Source organism: Oryctolagus cuniculus, chromosome 3, assembly GCF_964237555.1.
Source record: "Oryctolagus cuniculus chromosome 3, mOryCun1.1, whole genome shotgun sequence".
Taxonomy (NCBI): domain Eukaryota; kingdom Metazoa; phylum Chordata; class Mammalia; order Lagomorpha; family Leporidae; genus Oryctolagus; species Oryctolagus cuniculus.
In genome coordinates, this window is record NC_091434.1 from 5,999,357 (window position 1) to 6,013,782 (window position 14,426).

General features: G+C 43.9%; 1 protein-coding gene across 15 annotated transcripts in view; it reads left to right on the forward strand.

Moving 5' to 3' along the window:
* The window catches only part of USP40 (ubiquitin specific peptidase 40), a 106,484-nt gene that overhangs the window by 12,820 nt on the left and 79,238 nt on the right, over positions 1 to 14,426 (forward strand). For 13 of the 15 annotated variants that reach the window (XR_011387050.1, XR_011387051.1, XR_011387049.1 and 10 more), the window contains 3 exons: positions 765 to 911; positions 6,715 to 6,858; positions 10,145 to 10,273. Coding sequence is in view for 9 of the 15 variants with exons in the window: in XM_008275247.4 (XP_008273469.3) it covers positions 765 to 911; positions 6,715 to 6,858; positions 10,145 to 10,273 (420 nt within the window). In the remaining 6 variants the exon portion in view is untranslated. The remainder of the gene's footprint in view (positions 1 to 764; positions 912 to 6,714; positions 6,859 to 10,144; positions 10,274 to 14,426) is intronic. The other 2 variants (XM_070070023.1, XM_070070022.1) reach the window with 1 other exon arrangement.

The window sequence follows — 14,426 nt, forward strand, 5'->3', positions numbered from 1 at the left end:
ACTAGAACCCCGGGGTGCCGGCGCTGCAGGCGGAGGATTAGTCTAGTGAGCCAAGGCGCCGGCTATAAACAGTATATAAACGTTACTTTCATTATTTAAGATTTCTGCCATGAACTAACTAGTGCATATTATTTTCCAGTCTTCCTAACTCCTTAAAATAATGCTGTTACACACATGCAGATTTAAACTTGCCTAATTGTAACGGCATTTATCACTAGAATTATAACTCAAATGTAGTTATAGTAGACTTGATAAATTACCTTTTTACAAAATATATTCCTTTTTTTAATCCTGGTTCAATATAATTTTTTTCTCTTAACTTCCTCAATAGATCTTAAACCAACCTTGGCAAAAGAAAATGAAGAAATAGAGTTTACATTAGAAAATTCAGCCCTGCTTTTGCTATTATATTCTAGCCTAGAGATGAATCTGTACTAATAAACCTGGAATGTCCCAATATGTACACCTAAATTCAGATACGCACTTTATTGTGGTTAATTTCCTGATGAAACAAGTTTTACTATATTTGCAGAATACTCATAAACTTCTTCCTTATAAGCTTTTCCTGTTATATAAGTAAAATTATAGTTTGATTTGGAAATATAGTTTAGTGTTGTGAATTCACAGTATCTAATCAGAAAATCTACTTTCATGTGTACAGTGTTTTAGAAAAATGTATCCGTTCCCCATGTATGTACGAATCGGTGATGTGTCTGTAAATCTCTGAAGTTGTCTTTTCAATTTTATATTCATGTATATTTCAGGAAGACTTCTTAGACCTAACAGTAGCAGTCAAAAATGTGTCTGGTTTGGAAGATGCACTCTGGAACATGTATGTAGAAGAGGAAGTGTTTGACTGTGACAACTTGTACTACTGTGAAACTTGTGACAAACTGGTTAAAGCAACAAAGGTAAAGATCAGTAACCTGCCTTCTCCCAGGGTGCCTGCTCGGTCCTCAGTACTCAGGGGCAGGGTTGAAGTCTGGGGATATTCTTGAAGCTCTTAACCCTAAGGGTTGAAAAACATTTACGTTATTATCTGTACTGTGATTGCTTTTTTTTTTTTTTTTTTTTTTTTTTTTTTGACAGGTAGAGTTATAGATAGAGAAAGAGACAGAGAGAAAGGTCTTCCTTCCATTGGTTCACTCCCCAAGCACTTGGGCCATCCTCCACTGCCTTCCGGGGCCGCAGCAGAGAGCTGGACTGGAAGAGGAGCAACCGGGACTAGAACCCGGTGCCCATTTGGGATGCCGGTGCCGCAGGCAGAGGATGAACCAAGTGAACCACGGCGCTGGCCCAAGATTGCTTCTTTCTTTAAAAGCTTTCAACCCAACAGTTCTTTGAACTTACTTCTCTCTTGCCCAGGAAAAATGTATTTGTAGTTCAGTGTTTGCCAAGGGTACCTTTTTGGATAATTTCCCCATATCCCTGCTCTTTGCAATACCAGCTGTGAAGAAGACAGTGTGTCTCTATTCCTGCCAGGCAGGAAGCTTGTTGAGCTTTCCTTTCCTTGTTTACTACCATGAAAACAGAGGGCCTTGTTCACTGCTTTCCTCATCTTAACATGTGAATGCTGCGTATGAATCTGCCCGTCCTCTCCTGCCGGTGAGATCCTTAACTTGCTAACTAGGGGCTTCCACAAGTACTTCTGGTGTTCTTTCTGTACAGGCAAAGTAGAGGGAGTCTTCAGGGGGTTTGTGAGGAACTCGCATAATCTTCTCAGTCAGTCTCCGTGTGAACTTCGAAGCCCTCTTGTCTAAGATGAAAGGAAGACAAGATTTAGCAACTGATTCCTTTAGCAATGTTTACAGCTGAGAAAAATAAATCATTAAGCATAGAATTCTACTTGTCAAATTTATTTATTTTTAAAAGATTGTTCATTTGAAAGAGAGATCCGTCTTCCATCCACTGATTCATTCCCCAGATTGCTGCAGTCGCTGAGGCTGGACCAGGCCAGAGCCTGGAGCTTCTTCCAGATCTCCCATGTGTGAGGAAGGGGCCCAAGCACTTGGGCCATCTTCCTCTGCTTTTCCCAGGCCATTAGCAGGGAGCTGGATGGGAAGTAGAGCAGCCAGGACACAAACTGGCACCTGCTTGTGTTGCTGGCATTGAGGCTGTAGCTTTACCCACTATGCCACAACACTGGCCCCCTGTCAGGTTTATCCATCACATTGATTCATGTAGCCATGCCTGTAACTATAACTGCTGTGTGTTGATTTTTGAGAGACAGAGCTCCTGAGTGCCCGTAGCAGCTCCTTGTACCTGTTATCCCTGCGGCCGTCTGTGCCTGTGGTGTTGCCTGTGCCCTGACCTGCTCAGAAACATCAGCCTGAGCTCAGTTCAGTGAGTGGGTGTTGGGCCTCGTCTTAACTCGCTACCACAAAAGACAAATCTGTGCTGCTCCATGTCAGTTTTTTTTTTAGCTACGATGAGTATTGATTTAGATAACATGCTGATTCTGATCTGAAGATTATAGATGAAAGTACAATGGAAACTATAAACCCTGTGTCTGTAGTTTTCACAATAGGATTAAAACTGGGCTGGGGGGCCCATGTTTGGCATAGCTTTTAAAACACCAGCATCCTTAGTGGGTGTTGCTGTGGCATAGTGGATAAGGCCTGCAGTACAAGCATCCCATGTGGGCACCGCTTCCAGTCCTGGCTGCTCTACTTCTGATCCAGCTCTCTGCTGTGGCCTGGGAAAGCAGTGGAACAGGGCTTGCGGGGCCCCTGCACCCGCATGGGAGACCTGGAGGAGGCACCTGGCTCCTGGCTTCAGATCGCCACAGCTCCAGCTGTTGCAGCCATGTGGGGAGTGAACCAGTGGATGAAGGATCTCTCTCTCCTTCCCTCTCCTTTCCACTCCCTTCCCCCTCTCCTCCCTCTCCCTTCCTCCTCTCTCCCCTCTCCCCCCTCTTCCCCTGCCGCTCCTCCTGTCCCCCTGCCCCTCTCCAAACATCCCTTTCTTTCTTTGCTTGTGCCTTTGTAACTCTGCCTTTCAAATAAATAATAATAAAAAAAATCCCATATCAGAATGCCTGGTTCTATACCAAACTCTGGCCCCTGACTCCAGCTTCCTGCTAATGCAGACCGTAGGAGGCAGCCATGATGGCTAAGGTGATTAGGTTCCTGCCTGTACTGATTCCTGGCCTCCAAACAGGCCAGGTTACTGTAGGGATTTGGAAAGCAAATCAGCAGATGAGAGTGCATGGGCTCTCTTCCTCCTTCTCTCTCTTGTCTATCATCTCTATCTCAAAAAAGTTTTACATTAAAAAAACTTGAGTGAATTTTAATTTAACATATAAAGGGGCTTCAAAAAGTTTGGGGAAAATTGCATTTTTTAAAAAAAATGATTGATTGATTTGAAAGAGTTAGCGAGAGAGGGAGAACAAGAAAGGTCTTCCATTTGCTGGTTCACTCCCCAGATGGCCACAACAGCCAAGGCTGGTCCAGACTGGAGCCAGGATCCAGGAGCTTCTTCCAGGTCTCCCACATGGGTGCAGGATCCCAAGCACTTGGGCCATCCTCCGCTGCTTTCCCAGGCCATAGCAGAGAGCTAGATCATGGCTGGGAATCTGTCCCGTGCCCATCTGTGATGCTAGTGTTGCAGGCAGCAGCCTTACCTGCTGTGCCACAACATGGCCCTTGCGTTGTCTTTAATTCCATTTTTCCACAAACTTTCTGAAGCCCACTTGTGGCTCTATCCAATCTTTGCCACTTTATGAAATCCAAAGACAGATTTATCATTTGCCCATTTATTTTGTATTTCACTTTGGTGTTGAAACTATACAGTTAAATACATAACTTGGTAGTCTCAGAAGGACACTTGCAGATTTTTAGCTTTTAGTTGCACTTAATTTGCACGTTATTAAAACAGCCTTGCTAATAAGACCCTTTAGCTAAACAGGATTCTTTTATGTACCTTTTGTGTCATTTAGTAATTGTTTTTCAGTGGGGATTTTTCGTCTTGATACTTTCCAAATTCTGTTCTGGTGTAGTTGCATTAGATCTGGTGCATTCCAAGTTTGGCTGTGTTGCCTAAATAAATGCAGAATTGAGTTACTTTTTTTTTTTTTTTTTTTAAGATTTCGTCTTTAGAATTGTTTGAAAAATCTACCATTTTGTGTTATCAATATTTTTCATTTGACTTTGACCCACTAGAATTGTTATTTTTTTGGTTTTGTTTTGTAAAAGATGGTCATTGGGGCTGGCGCTGTGGTGTAGTGGGTAAAGCCCCTGCCTGCAGTTCCAGCATCCCTTATGTGCGTGGGTTTGAGTCCCAGCTGCTCCACTTCTGATCCAGCTCTCTGCTGTGGCCTGGGAAAGCAGTGGAAGATGGCCCAAGTGCTTGGATCCCTGCACCTGTGTGGGAGACCTGTAGGACACTCCTGGCTCCTGGCTTTGGCCTGGCCCAGCTCTAGCTGTTGAGGCCATTTGGGGAGTGAACCAGTGAATGAAGATCAGTCTTGCTCACTCGCTGTCTTTCTGCTTTTCCTTCTCTCTCTGTAACTCTTTCAAATAAATAAATCTTTAAAAATATATATATTTTAACAATGTTAGTCATAATTGTGGATAATTTTTTACATAAGGGAGAATTTTGCTCCCCTCACGGACCATTAATCCAGGAGGTTTGGGGACAAATGATGACTGTGGGGAGCAGGGTCCGTCTCCTGCAACAAGGCGGGGCGCCCGGGAGACAAATAAGTACTGAGACTGTGGACTGAAGCTAACTCTATGCGTCTGATCTCCCACTATATGGCGCTGAGAGGGAGTAACCAAATCTTACACAGCTGCTTGTCAATTAGCTGATTCCTGATCCAACCTCTGATTGGAGGAGAACAGCGTGCTCAGCGCGTGGAGAGAGAACGCCGGCAGAGCACGGATTGGTGGGAGAGGACTATAAGAGGGGGAGAGAGAAAACGTGCGGGGCCCCCTGAGAGAGTCTGTCGGAGAGCTCCTTGGTGCCGCTCCTCCGCGGAGGCGGAGAAGCAGCAGCAAATCCGGGAAGGACCGGGGAAAGAAAACAGCGTCCCGTGTCGTTCCTCCGCGAGTGGGGGAGCGACAGATGACCTTTAAGTAAAAAGCAGCTCGGTAGGGACAGGCGTGGCACAGCGGGTTAAGCCTCCTGTTTGGGATGCCCGCATTCCATTCTTGAGTGCCTGGGATCAGTTCTTGCCTCCACTTCTGGTCAGCTTCCTTCTAATAAGCCTGTGAGGCAACAGATGATGGCCCAAGGTCTTGGGTCCCTGCCACCCATGTGGGAGACCCAGATGGAATTCCTGTCTCCTGGCTGGCGCCGAGGCTCAGTAGGCTAATCCTCCACCTTGCGGCGCCGGCACACCGGGTTCTGTCCCGGTTGCCCCTCTTCCAGGCCAGCTCTCTGCAGTGGCCAGGGAAGTGCAGTGGAGGATGGCCCAAGTGCTTGGGCCCTGCACCCCATGGGAGACCAGGAGAAGCACCTGGCTCCTGCCATCGGATCAGCGCTGTGCGCCGGCCGCAGCGCGCCAGCCGTGGCGGCCATTGGAGGGTGAACCAACGGCAAAGGAAGACCTTTCTCTCTGTCTCTCTCTCTCACTGTCCATTCTGCCTGTCAAAAAATAAAAAAAGAATTCCTGTCTCCTGTTTTCATCCTGGCCCAACCCCAGCTGTTAAAAGCATTTGGGAAGTGAACCAGAGAATGGAAGATCTCTCTCTCTCTCTCTCTGTTGCTTTGCCTGTCAAATAAATCTTAAAAAAAAAAAAAAAAAAGCTTTATGTAGTGTTTTGTTTTACAGCAGGAAATTAAAAACAGACCTGCTTTTGAATCTGAGAGCAATGACTATAACAATTTCAATCAGCAGATCAGCAGTTGTTAACCTTAGGGAATTAGAGTCCTTTGAGAGTCTGATGAAAGGTACAGATCTTCTCCCTCAAAATACTTAAGCACATAAGTTTTTTTAAAAGATTTATTTATTTGAAAGAATTACACAGAGAAGGAGGGGCAGAGAGTAAGAGGTCTTCCATCTGCTGGTTCACTCCCCAATTGGCCTCAGTGGCGAGAGCTGTGCCAATCCGGAGCCAGGAGCTTCCTCTGGGTCTTCCTACGCAGGTGTAGGGTCTCAGGGACTTGTGCCATCTTCTGCTTTCCCAGGCCATAGCAGAGAGCTAGATCAGAAGTGGAGCAGCCAGGACTTGAACCAGTGCCCACGTAGGATACTGGCACTGCAGGCAGCGGCTTTACCCACTATACCACAGCGCTGGCCCCAACACATAATTTTTATACCATTTCATGGATTCAGATTCTTTGAAACTGGTTCTTACATCCCAGGTTAGGAGCTCTAGTTCTTCATTAAGTATAGAGAACAGTGTGTGGTAGATAAAGTGAAGACATGAAGGAGGAAGGTGAAACACCAGGACCTGGGCAGGAAATATGCAGCTGGAGATGGAGCACCCGTTTATAACATACTCGTTAGATAGCATTTTAGGAGATCAACATTAAACAAAACTAGCTGTGAATTTTAAGCTGTAAGTATAAATGAATGATGCACTGTTAGTCCATAATATGGATGGGTTTATATCAAAGTTATGTTGAATCCGTGGTGATGAGTTATGTGACTTAGGACCTATTTCTCTTAAAACTGTGTCATAGGTGGTTTTTTCATGACTTAGGAACCATTATGTAATCCTTTCCTAGAGTTCTGCTTTGAACAAACTTTGTAAACTTTTCTTTTTACAGTCGGCCAAATTGCGTAAGCTGCCTCCCTTTCTTACTGTTTCATTACTAAGATTCAATTTTGATTTTGTGAAGTGTGAACGCTACAAAGAAACTAGCCCTTACACGTTTCCTCTACGGATCAATCTCAAGCCATTTTGTGAACAGGTTTGAACTATTTTGCTTTTAAATTCTTTGTTTTCCCCCCACCAAGATTGAATCTTGTATTCATCTCATTTTCAGGTGATTAATTGCAGAATCTCAGCCTTGTTACTATTAGCATTTTGAATTAAATCTTTGTTGTGGGAGACTGTCTTATAGATTGCAGGATATTAGTCAGCTTCCCTGGCCTACATCTGTTAGTAGACAGTGGAGTCCCCATACTTCCCTTCCCTGCCTTGTGGCAACCAAAAATGTCTTCAGACATCCCAACTGCCATGTCTCCTATCTTAGAGTCACTGATTAGTTACCAAACTTTTGAATTTTCAGAATACTGATTTGTTCTCAGTTCTCTTTAATAAGCTGTTTTGGAATATCTCAAGTACAAATTTAAGAACAAAATTAGAAATGACTCTGTACTTAGAAAAATTACCATTAATGGATACTTTGCTCTCTAGATTGTTTACTTTAGATATAATAATGAATTATACATATAGAAACTCACTAGGCAGGTGACACTTTGTTAATCTGGCATTTGGAATCCTTACCAGGGATAGTAAATATACTTGTTCCTCCTTTTATAAAAGGTAGTTTGTCACATGATTTTAACATACTTTGATAAAACTAAAATAAGTAAGAAATTTGAGCATTTATCTAGGAAATCCACATTGGTTTTACTTTTAGATTTCCATATTAATGAAAAATATGTCACTTTAAATCTTCTTGTATATTGCTCATCTTTTGCCTGAACCAAATAAGTGGCATGTACTCAAATGTGTATTTTAATATTTGATATTAAGTATATTATTAAATGTATTCTAGTACTGATGAACACTGACTGAATTTATACATCAGAGCCAAAAGGAAGCTTGTATCTTGTAGTTCATACCTCTCATATTTGAAAACGGGCCAGTGTTGTGGTGCAGCAGGCTAAGTTGCACCTGTAACACTGGCGCTCCATATTGGACTGCTAGTTTGAGCCCTGTTTCTAATCCAGCTCCCTGCTAATGTGCCTGGGAAGGCAGCACAAGATAACCCAAGTGCTTGGGACCCTGCTACCACATGGGAGACACAGATGGAGTTCCAGGCTCCTGGCTTTCGCCTAGCCCAGCCCTGGCTGTTGTGGTTATTTAGGGAGTGAACCTGAGGATAGATCTCTCCCATCATCCCTGTCTCTCTGTCCCTCTGCCTTTCAAATAAATAAATCCATCTTTTTAAGAACTGAAAATGGCTGGCGCCACAGCTCAATAGACTAATCCTCTGCCTGCGGCGCCGGCACACCGGGTTCTTGTCCCAGTTGGGGTGCCAGTTCTGTCTCGGTTGCTCCTCTTCCAGTCCAGCTCTCTGCTGTGGCCCAGGAGTGCAGTGGAGGATGGCCCAAGTGCTTGGGCCCTGCACCCACATGGAAGACCAGGAGAAGCACCTGGCTCCTGGCTTCAGATCGGCACAGTGCGCCGGCCGCAGCGGCCATTGGGGGGTGAACCAACTGAAAAGGAAGACCTTTTTCTCTGTCTGTCTCTCTCTCTCACTGTCCACTCTGCCTGTCAAAAAAAAAAAAAAAAAGAAAGAAAGAAAGAAAGGAAAAAAAAAAAGAACTGAAAACGTAAGTCTTCTTAGAGATCTAAATAAGCCTTTTTTTTTTTTTTTTTTTTAAGTTTGAAAGGAAGAGTTAGAGGGAGAGAGATCTTCTATCCGCTGGTTCACTGGTTTACTCCAAAATGGCCGCAACAGCCAGACCAAAGGCAAGAACCTGGACCTCCATCCAGGTCTCCTACATGGTGGCTGGGGCCCAAGCACCTGGGCTGTTTTCCGCTTCTTTCCCAGATACATCAACAGGGAGCAGCTGGTGCTAGGAACTGGCACCCATATGGGATGCTGGCATCCTAGGCAGTGGCTTAACCTGCTGGACCACAATGCCAGCCCCTAAGTAAATGAAGCATCTCTTAATCTGAAGTAGCTTTTTTGGTTTTTGGTGTTTTTGGTTTGGTTTTAGTTGCTAGTGTAGAAGTTCATCTTAGTCACTTGTGAATATAAGGTGTGTGAAGTTTGGAGCTGGCATTGTGGCACAACTAGTGAAGCCATTGCTTATGATGCCTGCATCCCATATCAGAGCACTGGTTTGAGTCCTGGGTGCTCTGCTTCTGATCCAACTCCCTGCTGATGTGCCTGGGAAAACAGTGGAAGATGGCCCAAGTGCTTGGACCCCTACCATCCACATGGGAGAACCAGATGGAGTTCTGAGCTCCTGGCTTCAGCCTAACCCAGCCTAGGCTGTTGACAGCTATTTGAGGAGTGAACCAGCATATGAAAGATCTCTCTGTCTCTCCCTCTGTGTGTTGCTCTTTCAAATAAGTAAATCTTTTGTTTAGAAAACATTAATTTCAGAAAAGGTTGACCATGGAATTAATAAAGCAAGAAAGAATTCCCTTGGTTCTACTGAACTGCCTCTAAACAAGGCTAGCTGGAATTCATAATTGCTAAGTTCCTATTCTATACGAGGGCTGAAGTATCAAGATGGGAGGTAGATAGTTCATCTGGTTTTGACTTTTGAGACATACAACAACTTGGTAGGAATGTAGGACAATTTTAGTAGGTAAAGAGAGCATATATAAAGCAGCATAATAGGTAGAATATAGAGGTGGGTTTCTCTTGCTACAAATCTCTACATCAACTCACTGATAGGCTAACCTGTTGTTACTTTGGCTTATAGATCTTAGCCAGAGTGCATAAAAATAACATTTTTCTCAGATATATGTGTTTGTTTAACTCATAGGAAGAGTTTGATTGGTGTAATGTCATTGGTATTAAATCAGTTAATTAATAGAAAACTTAGGACTATTTACATTTAAAACCAGTTATTTAAAATTATCCCTTTTTGAATGAATTTTGAAAGTTTCTCTTAGATTTTTTTCCTTTTAAGATTTATTTATTTATTTATTTATTTGAAAGAGCTAGATCTTCCATCCACTGATTTACTCCCCAAACGGCCACAGCCACCTGGGGCTGGGCCAGGCTGAAACCAGGAACCAGAAGCTTCATCCAGGTCTCCCCCATGGGCTCAGGGACTCAAGGACTTGGGCCATCCTCCACTGCTTTCCCAGGCCATTAGCAGGGAGCTGGATCGGAAGTAGAGCAGCCAGGACTTGAACTGGTGCTCATGTGGGATGTCGGCACTGCAGACAGTGGCTTACTGTGCTACACCACAGTGCCAGCCTTTAAAATCATTCTTATTTAGCATTAAATAATAATAGGTGAAATTTATATAAACTCTTTCAACATCTTTTTTTTTTTTTAGAGTGAGTTGGATGACTTAGAATATATATATGACCTCTTCTCAGTTATTATACACAAAGGTGGCTGCTATGGAGGACATTATCACGTATATATTAAAGATATTGATCATTTGGGAAACTGGCAATTTCAGGTAAGTATAGGTGCTCATTTAGAAATATCTTGATTTTTTTGCCCTTATACATAATCACTCTACAGGAAACTTTGATAGGCACTGAAATACAGATACGTCCCTTGCTTTTGTTTCTAAGTAATCTCACACAATTACCAGTGCAGTGCAGATGCACCTGTGTACCCGTTACTTCGATCCTCTATTGACATTTTGTCACATTTGTGTATATGCACACATTGTTAACATCCTTATTAGAGCTGAATCATTTGAAATTAAGTTGAAGACATCACATTCCTCCTTACCCCTAAATACTTTAGTGTTTATCTTCTAGAACAGCAGTAGGGAATGTCTGGTCCACAGGCCATAGAAGGCCTACAGCATCATTTGGCAACCACAAGCAGGACTCAAAGTTCACTAAATCTATAGCAGACTAATTTTTAAGTCGATAATGTTGTGTGGCCTACAAATGTTATAAATATCAAAATGGTTCTTGGCAGAACCAGTGCCCCCCCACCCCCCACCATTCTAGAACAAGGATATTCTGTTCCATAATCATAGCTCAAAATCAGGGACTTTTAAAATTCATGTAATTATCTAAAATATGATTTTTTTGAGTTCTACCAGTTGTGCAGCCATATCCTTTATAGAAGCTTTCTCCCAATCCACTGTCAACTTTAGAATTATGCATTACATTTAATTATCTCTTGAATCTCCTTTAACCTAGAACCATTCCTCACTTTTACAGTTGCTCCATTATGACTAAGAGATAATAACACAATTCCTATAGTTGACAACTATTGAATTTTTCCAAGGAACTAAATGAGCACTGGCTTATATAACACATGATGTGGAATTTTTTTTTCTTTTAACATTTGAAAGGCAGAATGACATAGAGGAAGAGAGATAGAGATCTTCTGTCCACCAGTTCACTCCCTTAATGGCCACAACAGCCCAGGCTATGCCAGGCTGAAGCCAGGAGCCTATAACTCCGTCTGGGTCTCCCACATGGGTGGCAGGGCCCCAAGCACTTGGGCCATCACCTGCTGCCTCCCAGGCATATTATCAGGAAACTGAATCAGAAGTGAAGCCTACTGGATCCTGACCCCACGAGGCCAGGATTGGATACTAGCAGAGTGGAGGAGGACTGGGCCCAGCCTGAATGTCACTTGCATCACCATGTCAAGTATTGAGCTTGTGAGCGCAAACATTTTTCTGGAATACTGGCTTGCCATTTCCTTCCTATCATTTTTAAATTTCTCCTTCCATACTTGTAAATTTTTTTAAACATATTGGCATATTTATTTGATTATTTTCTTTCTTATAATTGCAGTGTATGAAGATAATGTAGATCTGACTTGAATGTCTACTGCTACTGATAATTCTATTTCCTTGTCATTTTGTTCTTTTGGGTGGTAGGCTTCTGTGCCTTTTTAAGATTTATTTATTTGAAAGAATTAGAGACATAGAGCTGGGCTGATCTGAAGTCAGGAGTCAAGAGCTTCTCCTGGGTCTCCTACATGGGTGCAGGGGGCCAAAAAGGACTTGGACCATCTTCTACAGCTTTCCCAGGCCAGAGCAGAGAGCTGGATCAGAAGTGGAGCAGCTGGGACTCAAACTGGCACCCATATGGGATGTGGCACTGCAGGTGATAGCTTTACCTGCTACACCACAAGATGGCCCTCGTTGGTTTTTTAAGAATTGACTTAGAGCTGGTGCCACGGCTCACTGGCTAATCCTGCGCCTTGCGGCGCCGGCACACCGGGTTCTAGTCCTGGTCGGGGCACTGGATTCTGTCCCGGTTGCCCCTCTTCCAGGCCAGCTCTCTGCTGTGGCCCAGGAGTGCAGTGGAGGATGGCCCAAGTGCTTGGGCCCTGTATCCCATGGGAGACCAGGATAAGCACTTGGCTCCTGCCTTCGGATAGGCACAGTGTGCCGGCCGCAGCGTGCCAGCCGCAGCGGCCATTGGAGGGTGAACCAACGGCAAAGGAAGACCTTTCTCTCTGTCTCTCTCTCTCACTGTCCACTCTGCCTGTCAAAAAAAAAAAAAAAAAAAAAAAGAATTGACTTACTAGAATAATCGGAGGCTTCGGTTGAAAGTGACTTTTTGAAGAAAGATTTGTGATTGTCTCTAGCAGAAACCAAGAGCCACCAACGCTTAACAGCTTTAAAACCTGACTTAATGGTTTTAGAGCCATACTGCTAGTGTGGATTTGGGCCACAAACCCAGGCGAGGACTGACTTAGAGGCTGTTTTTCCTCCTTCGTCCAGCACAAGGGTCAAGACAAACCCAGTTGCTCACTGTCCTTCATTGTAGGGTGGATTATTTTCCACACATGACACTTATATTGAGGATATAGCCGTTGGAGTTCTCAGGTTTTTTGCTGGAGTCTTTCATTGTGGTATAATAAAAAAATACACTATTGGTCTCTGTCCCCTGGCACAGAGCAACTTGGGATTTCCTGAGTGATAGGAGTGCCTTTTGTTATTCCTAATGAGCCCCTTTCCACCATATCTGAGTTGATGGTAATGAAGTCACACTTAGAAGCTTCCGGATGGGGGCAGTCATGTGATGAGAGGATTGAAACTTTAAGCCCTGAAATTGAAGATGGTGGAGTAGGGAGGGAGCTTACTGCTCTGATCCAAGGGAAGATAGTCTTTAAAAAGTGGAGTGAGTGCAATCTCAAGAAGAGTTAGAAAATGGCAGAGGAAACTTCATGTAAACTAAAGGGACACTGTGGACGTGCACCGCCCAGGACCTCAGTAGCCAAGAGCCTCCGCACCAGCGCTGGAGAGTGAGGTGAGACCAGTCTGCAGCAGCCCAAGCCACTGGCAGTAAAGCTGCAGGAAGAGCCTGGTGTGGGCCTGGCTTGGAGCCCTGTGGGGAAGAGTGTATCTTCCAAACTAGAGGAGAAAAAGGGGACACGTTTCTCCCTCCCCAACCACCTTGCACCAGTGTCCTGTAACAAGCTGAGGGAGGGCAGGTGCCATTTTGGACGTACATAACAGCTGCACCGGCTTGTGTCCGTGCACCTAACAGCAAGCTGAGTGGAGATGCCTGAGTCTGGCGGGGAGAACTGACAGAAAGCTGGGTTTTGTGATTGTGGGAAGCTTGTGTGCTGGGTCTGTGAAAACACTGTATCTACATTGGAGGGTGTGCAGTGTGGCTGGGACTTTGGGCAGTCACTGTGGGCAGCTCCACATGTTCGGGGCTCCCTGATTCCCTGGTGAGGGACATTGCTGTGGGATCTGTGCTCACACCCAGGACTGCACAGATCCTTGTTGTAGTTTTTGGCAGCATGGACAAATATTGGAGCCCCTGGGACTAGTGCCCAGGCACTGGTCTCCTTTGAGGAAAGGACGTGTGTAAGACTATGCGAACAGAGTTGATCAGGCTCTCCCCTCTGATTAAAAAAAAAAAAAAAAATTACCACACCCAACCTGGGTGTCACCTTGGACATTTGCTTCACCCTGGAGTGCTGAACAGAGCTCCCTGGCCAGACCCACCACACGCTTCTGAGTTTTCACTTAAAAAGCAGACCCTCCACTAAGCCACAGAGGCATAGTCCAAAGATAAAAGCCATCACAGGAAAAAACAGCAAAAAATAAACCAAAAAGTATCTCTACAAATGCCGAATAATCAACGCAGCAATTCAAGGAACAAGAATAAGGAACACAACATGATGCCCCCAGAAGAACACTAGAATGTGAAGATGAAGAGATTGAAGAAATACCAGAAATGAAATTCAGAAAATTGATCATAGGATTACTTAGAAGTATTCAGAAGCAAATCCACGAACTAATGAAATCTGTATATGACATGAAAGAAAATTTCTCCTGTGAAATTGAGAACTCAAAGAGAAATCAAAGTGAAGAATTCAATAGAATAAAAAATGCAGTGGAAAGCCTTAACAACAGACTCAGTGAATCAGAAGAAAGAATACCTGAGTTAGAAGTCTCTGGAAATTCTACAGTTGAACCAAAAACAAGAAGAAATTAGAAAACTAAAAAAACACTGTTAGAGATCTACAGAATGCTTATCAAAACCCAACATATGGGTCTTGGGAGTTCCTGAAGGCGTGAAAAGGCCTCTTCAGTGAAATAATTACAGAAAACTTCCCTAATTTGGAGAAAGAAAGGGATATCCAAGTACAAGAAGCACAGAGAACTACTAATA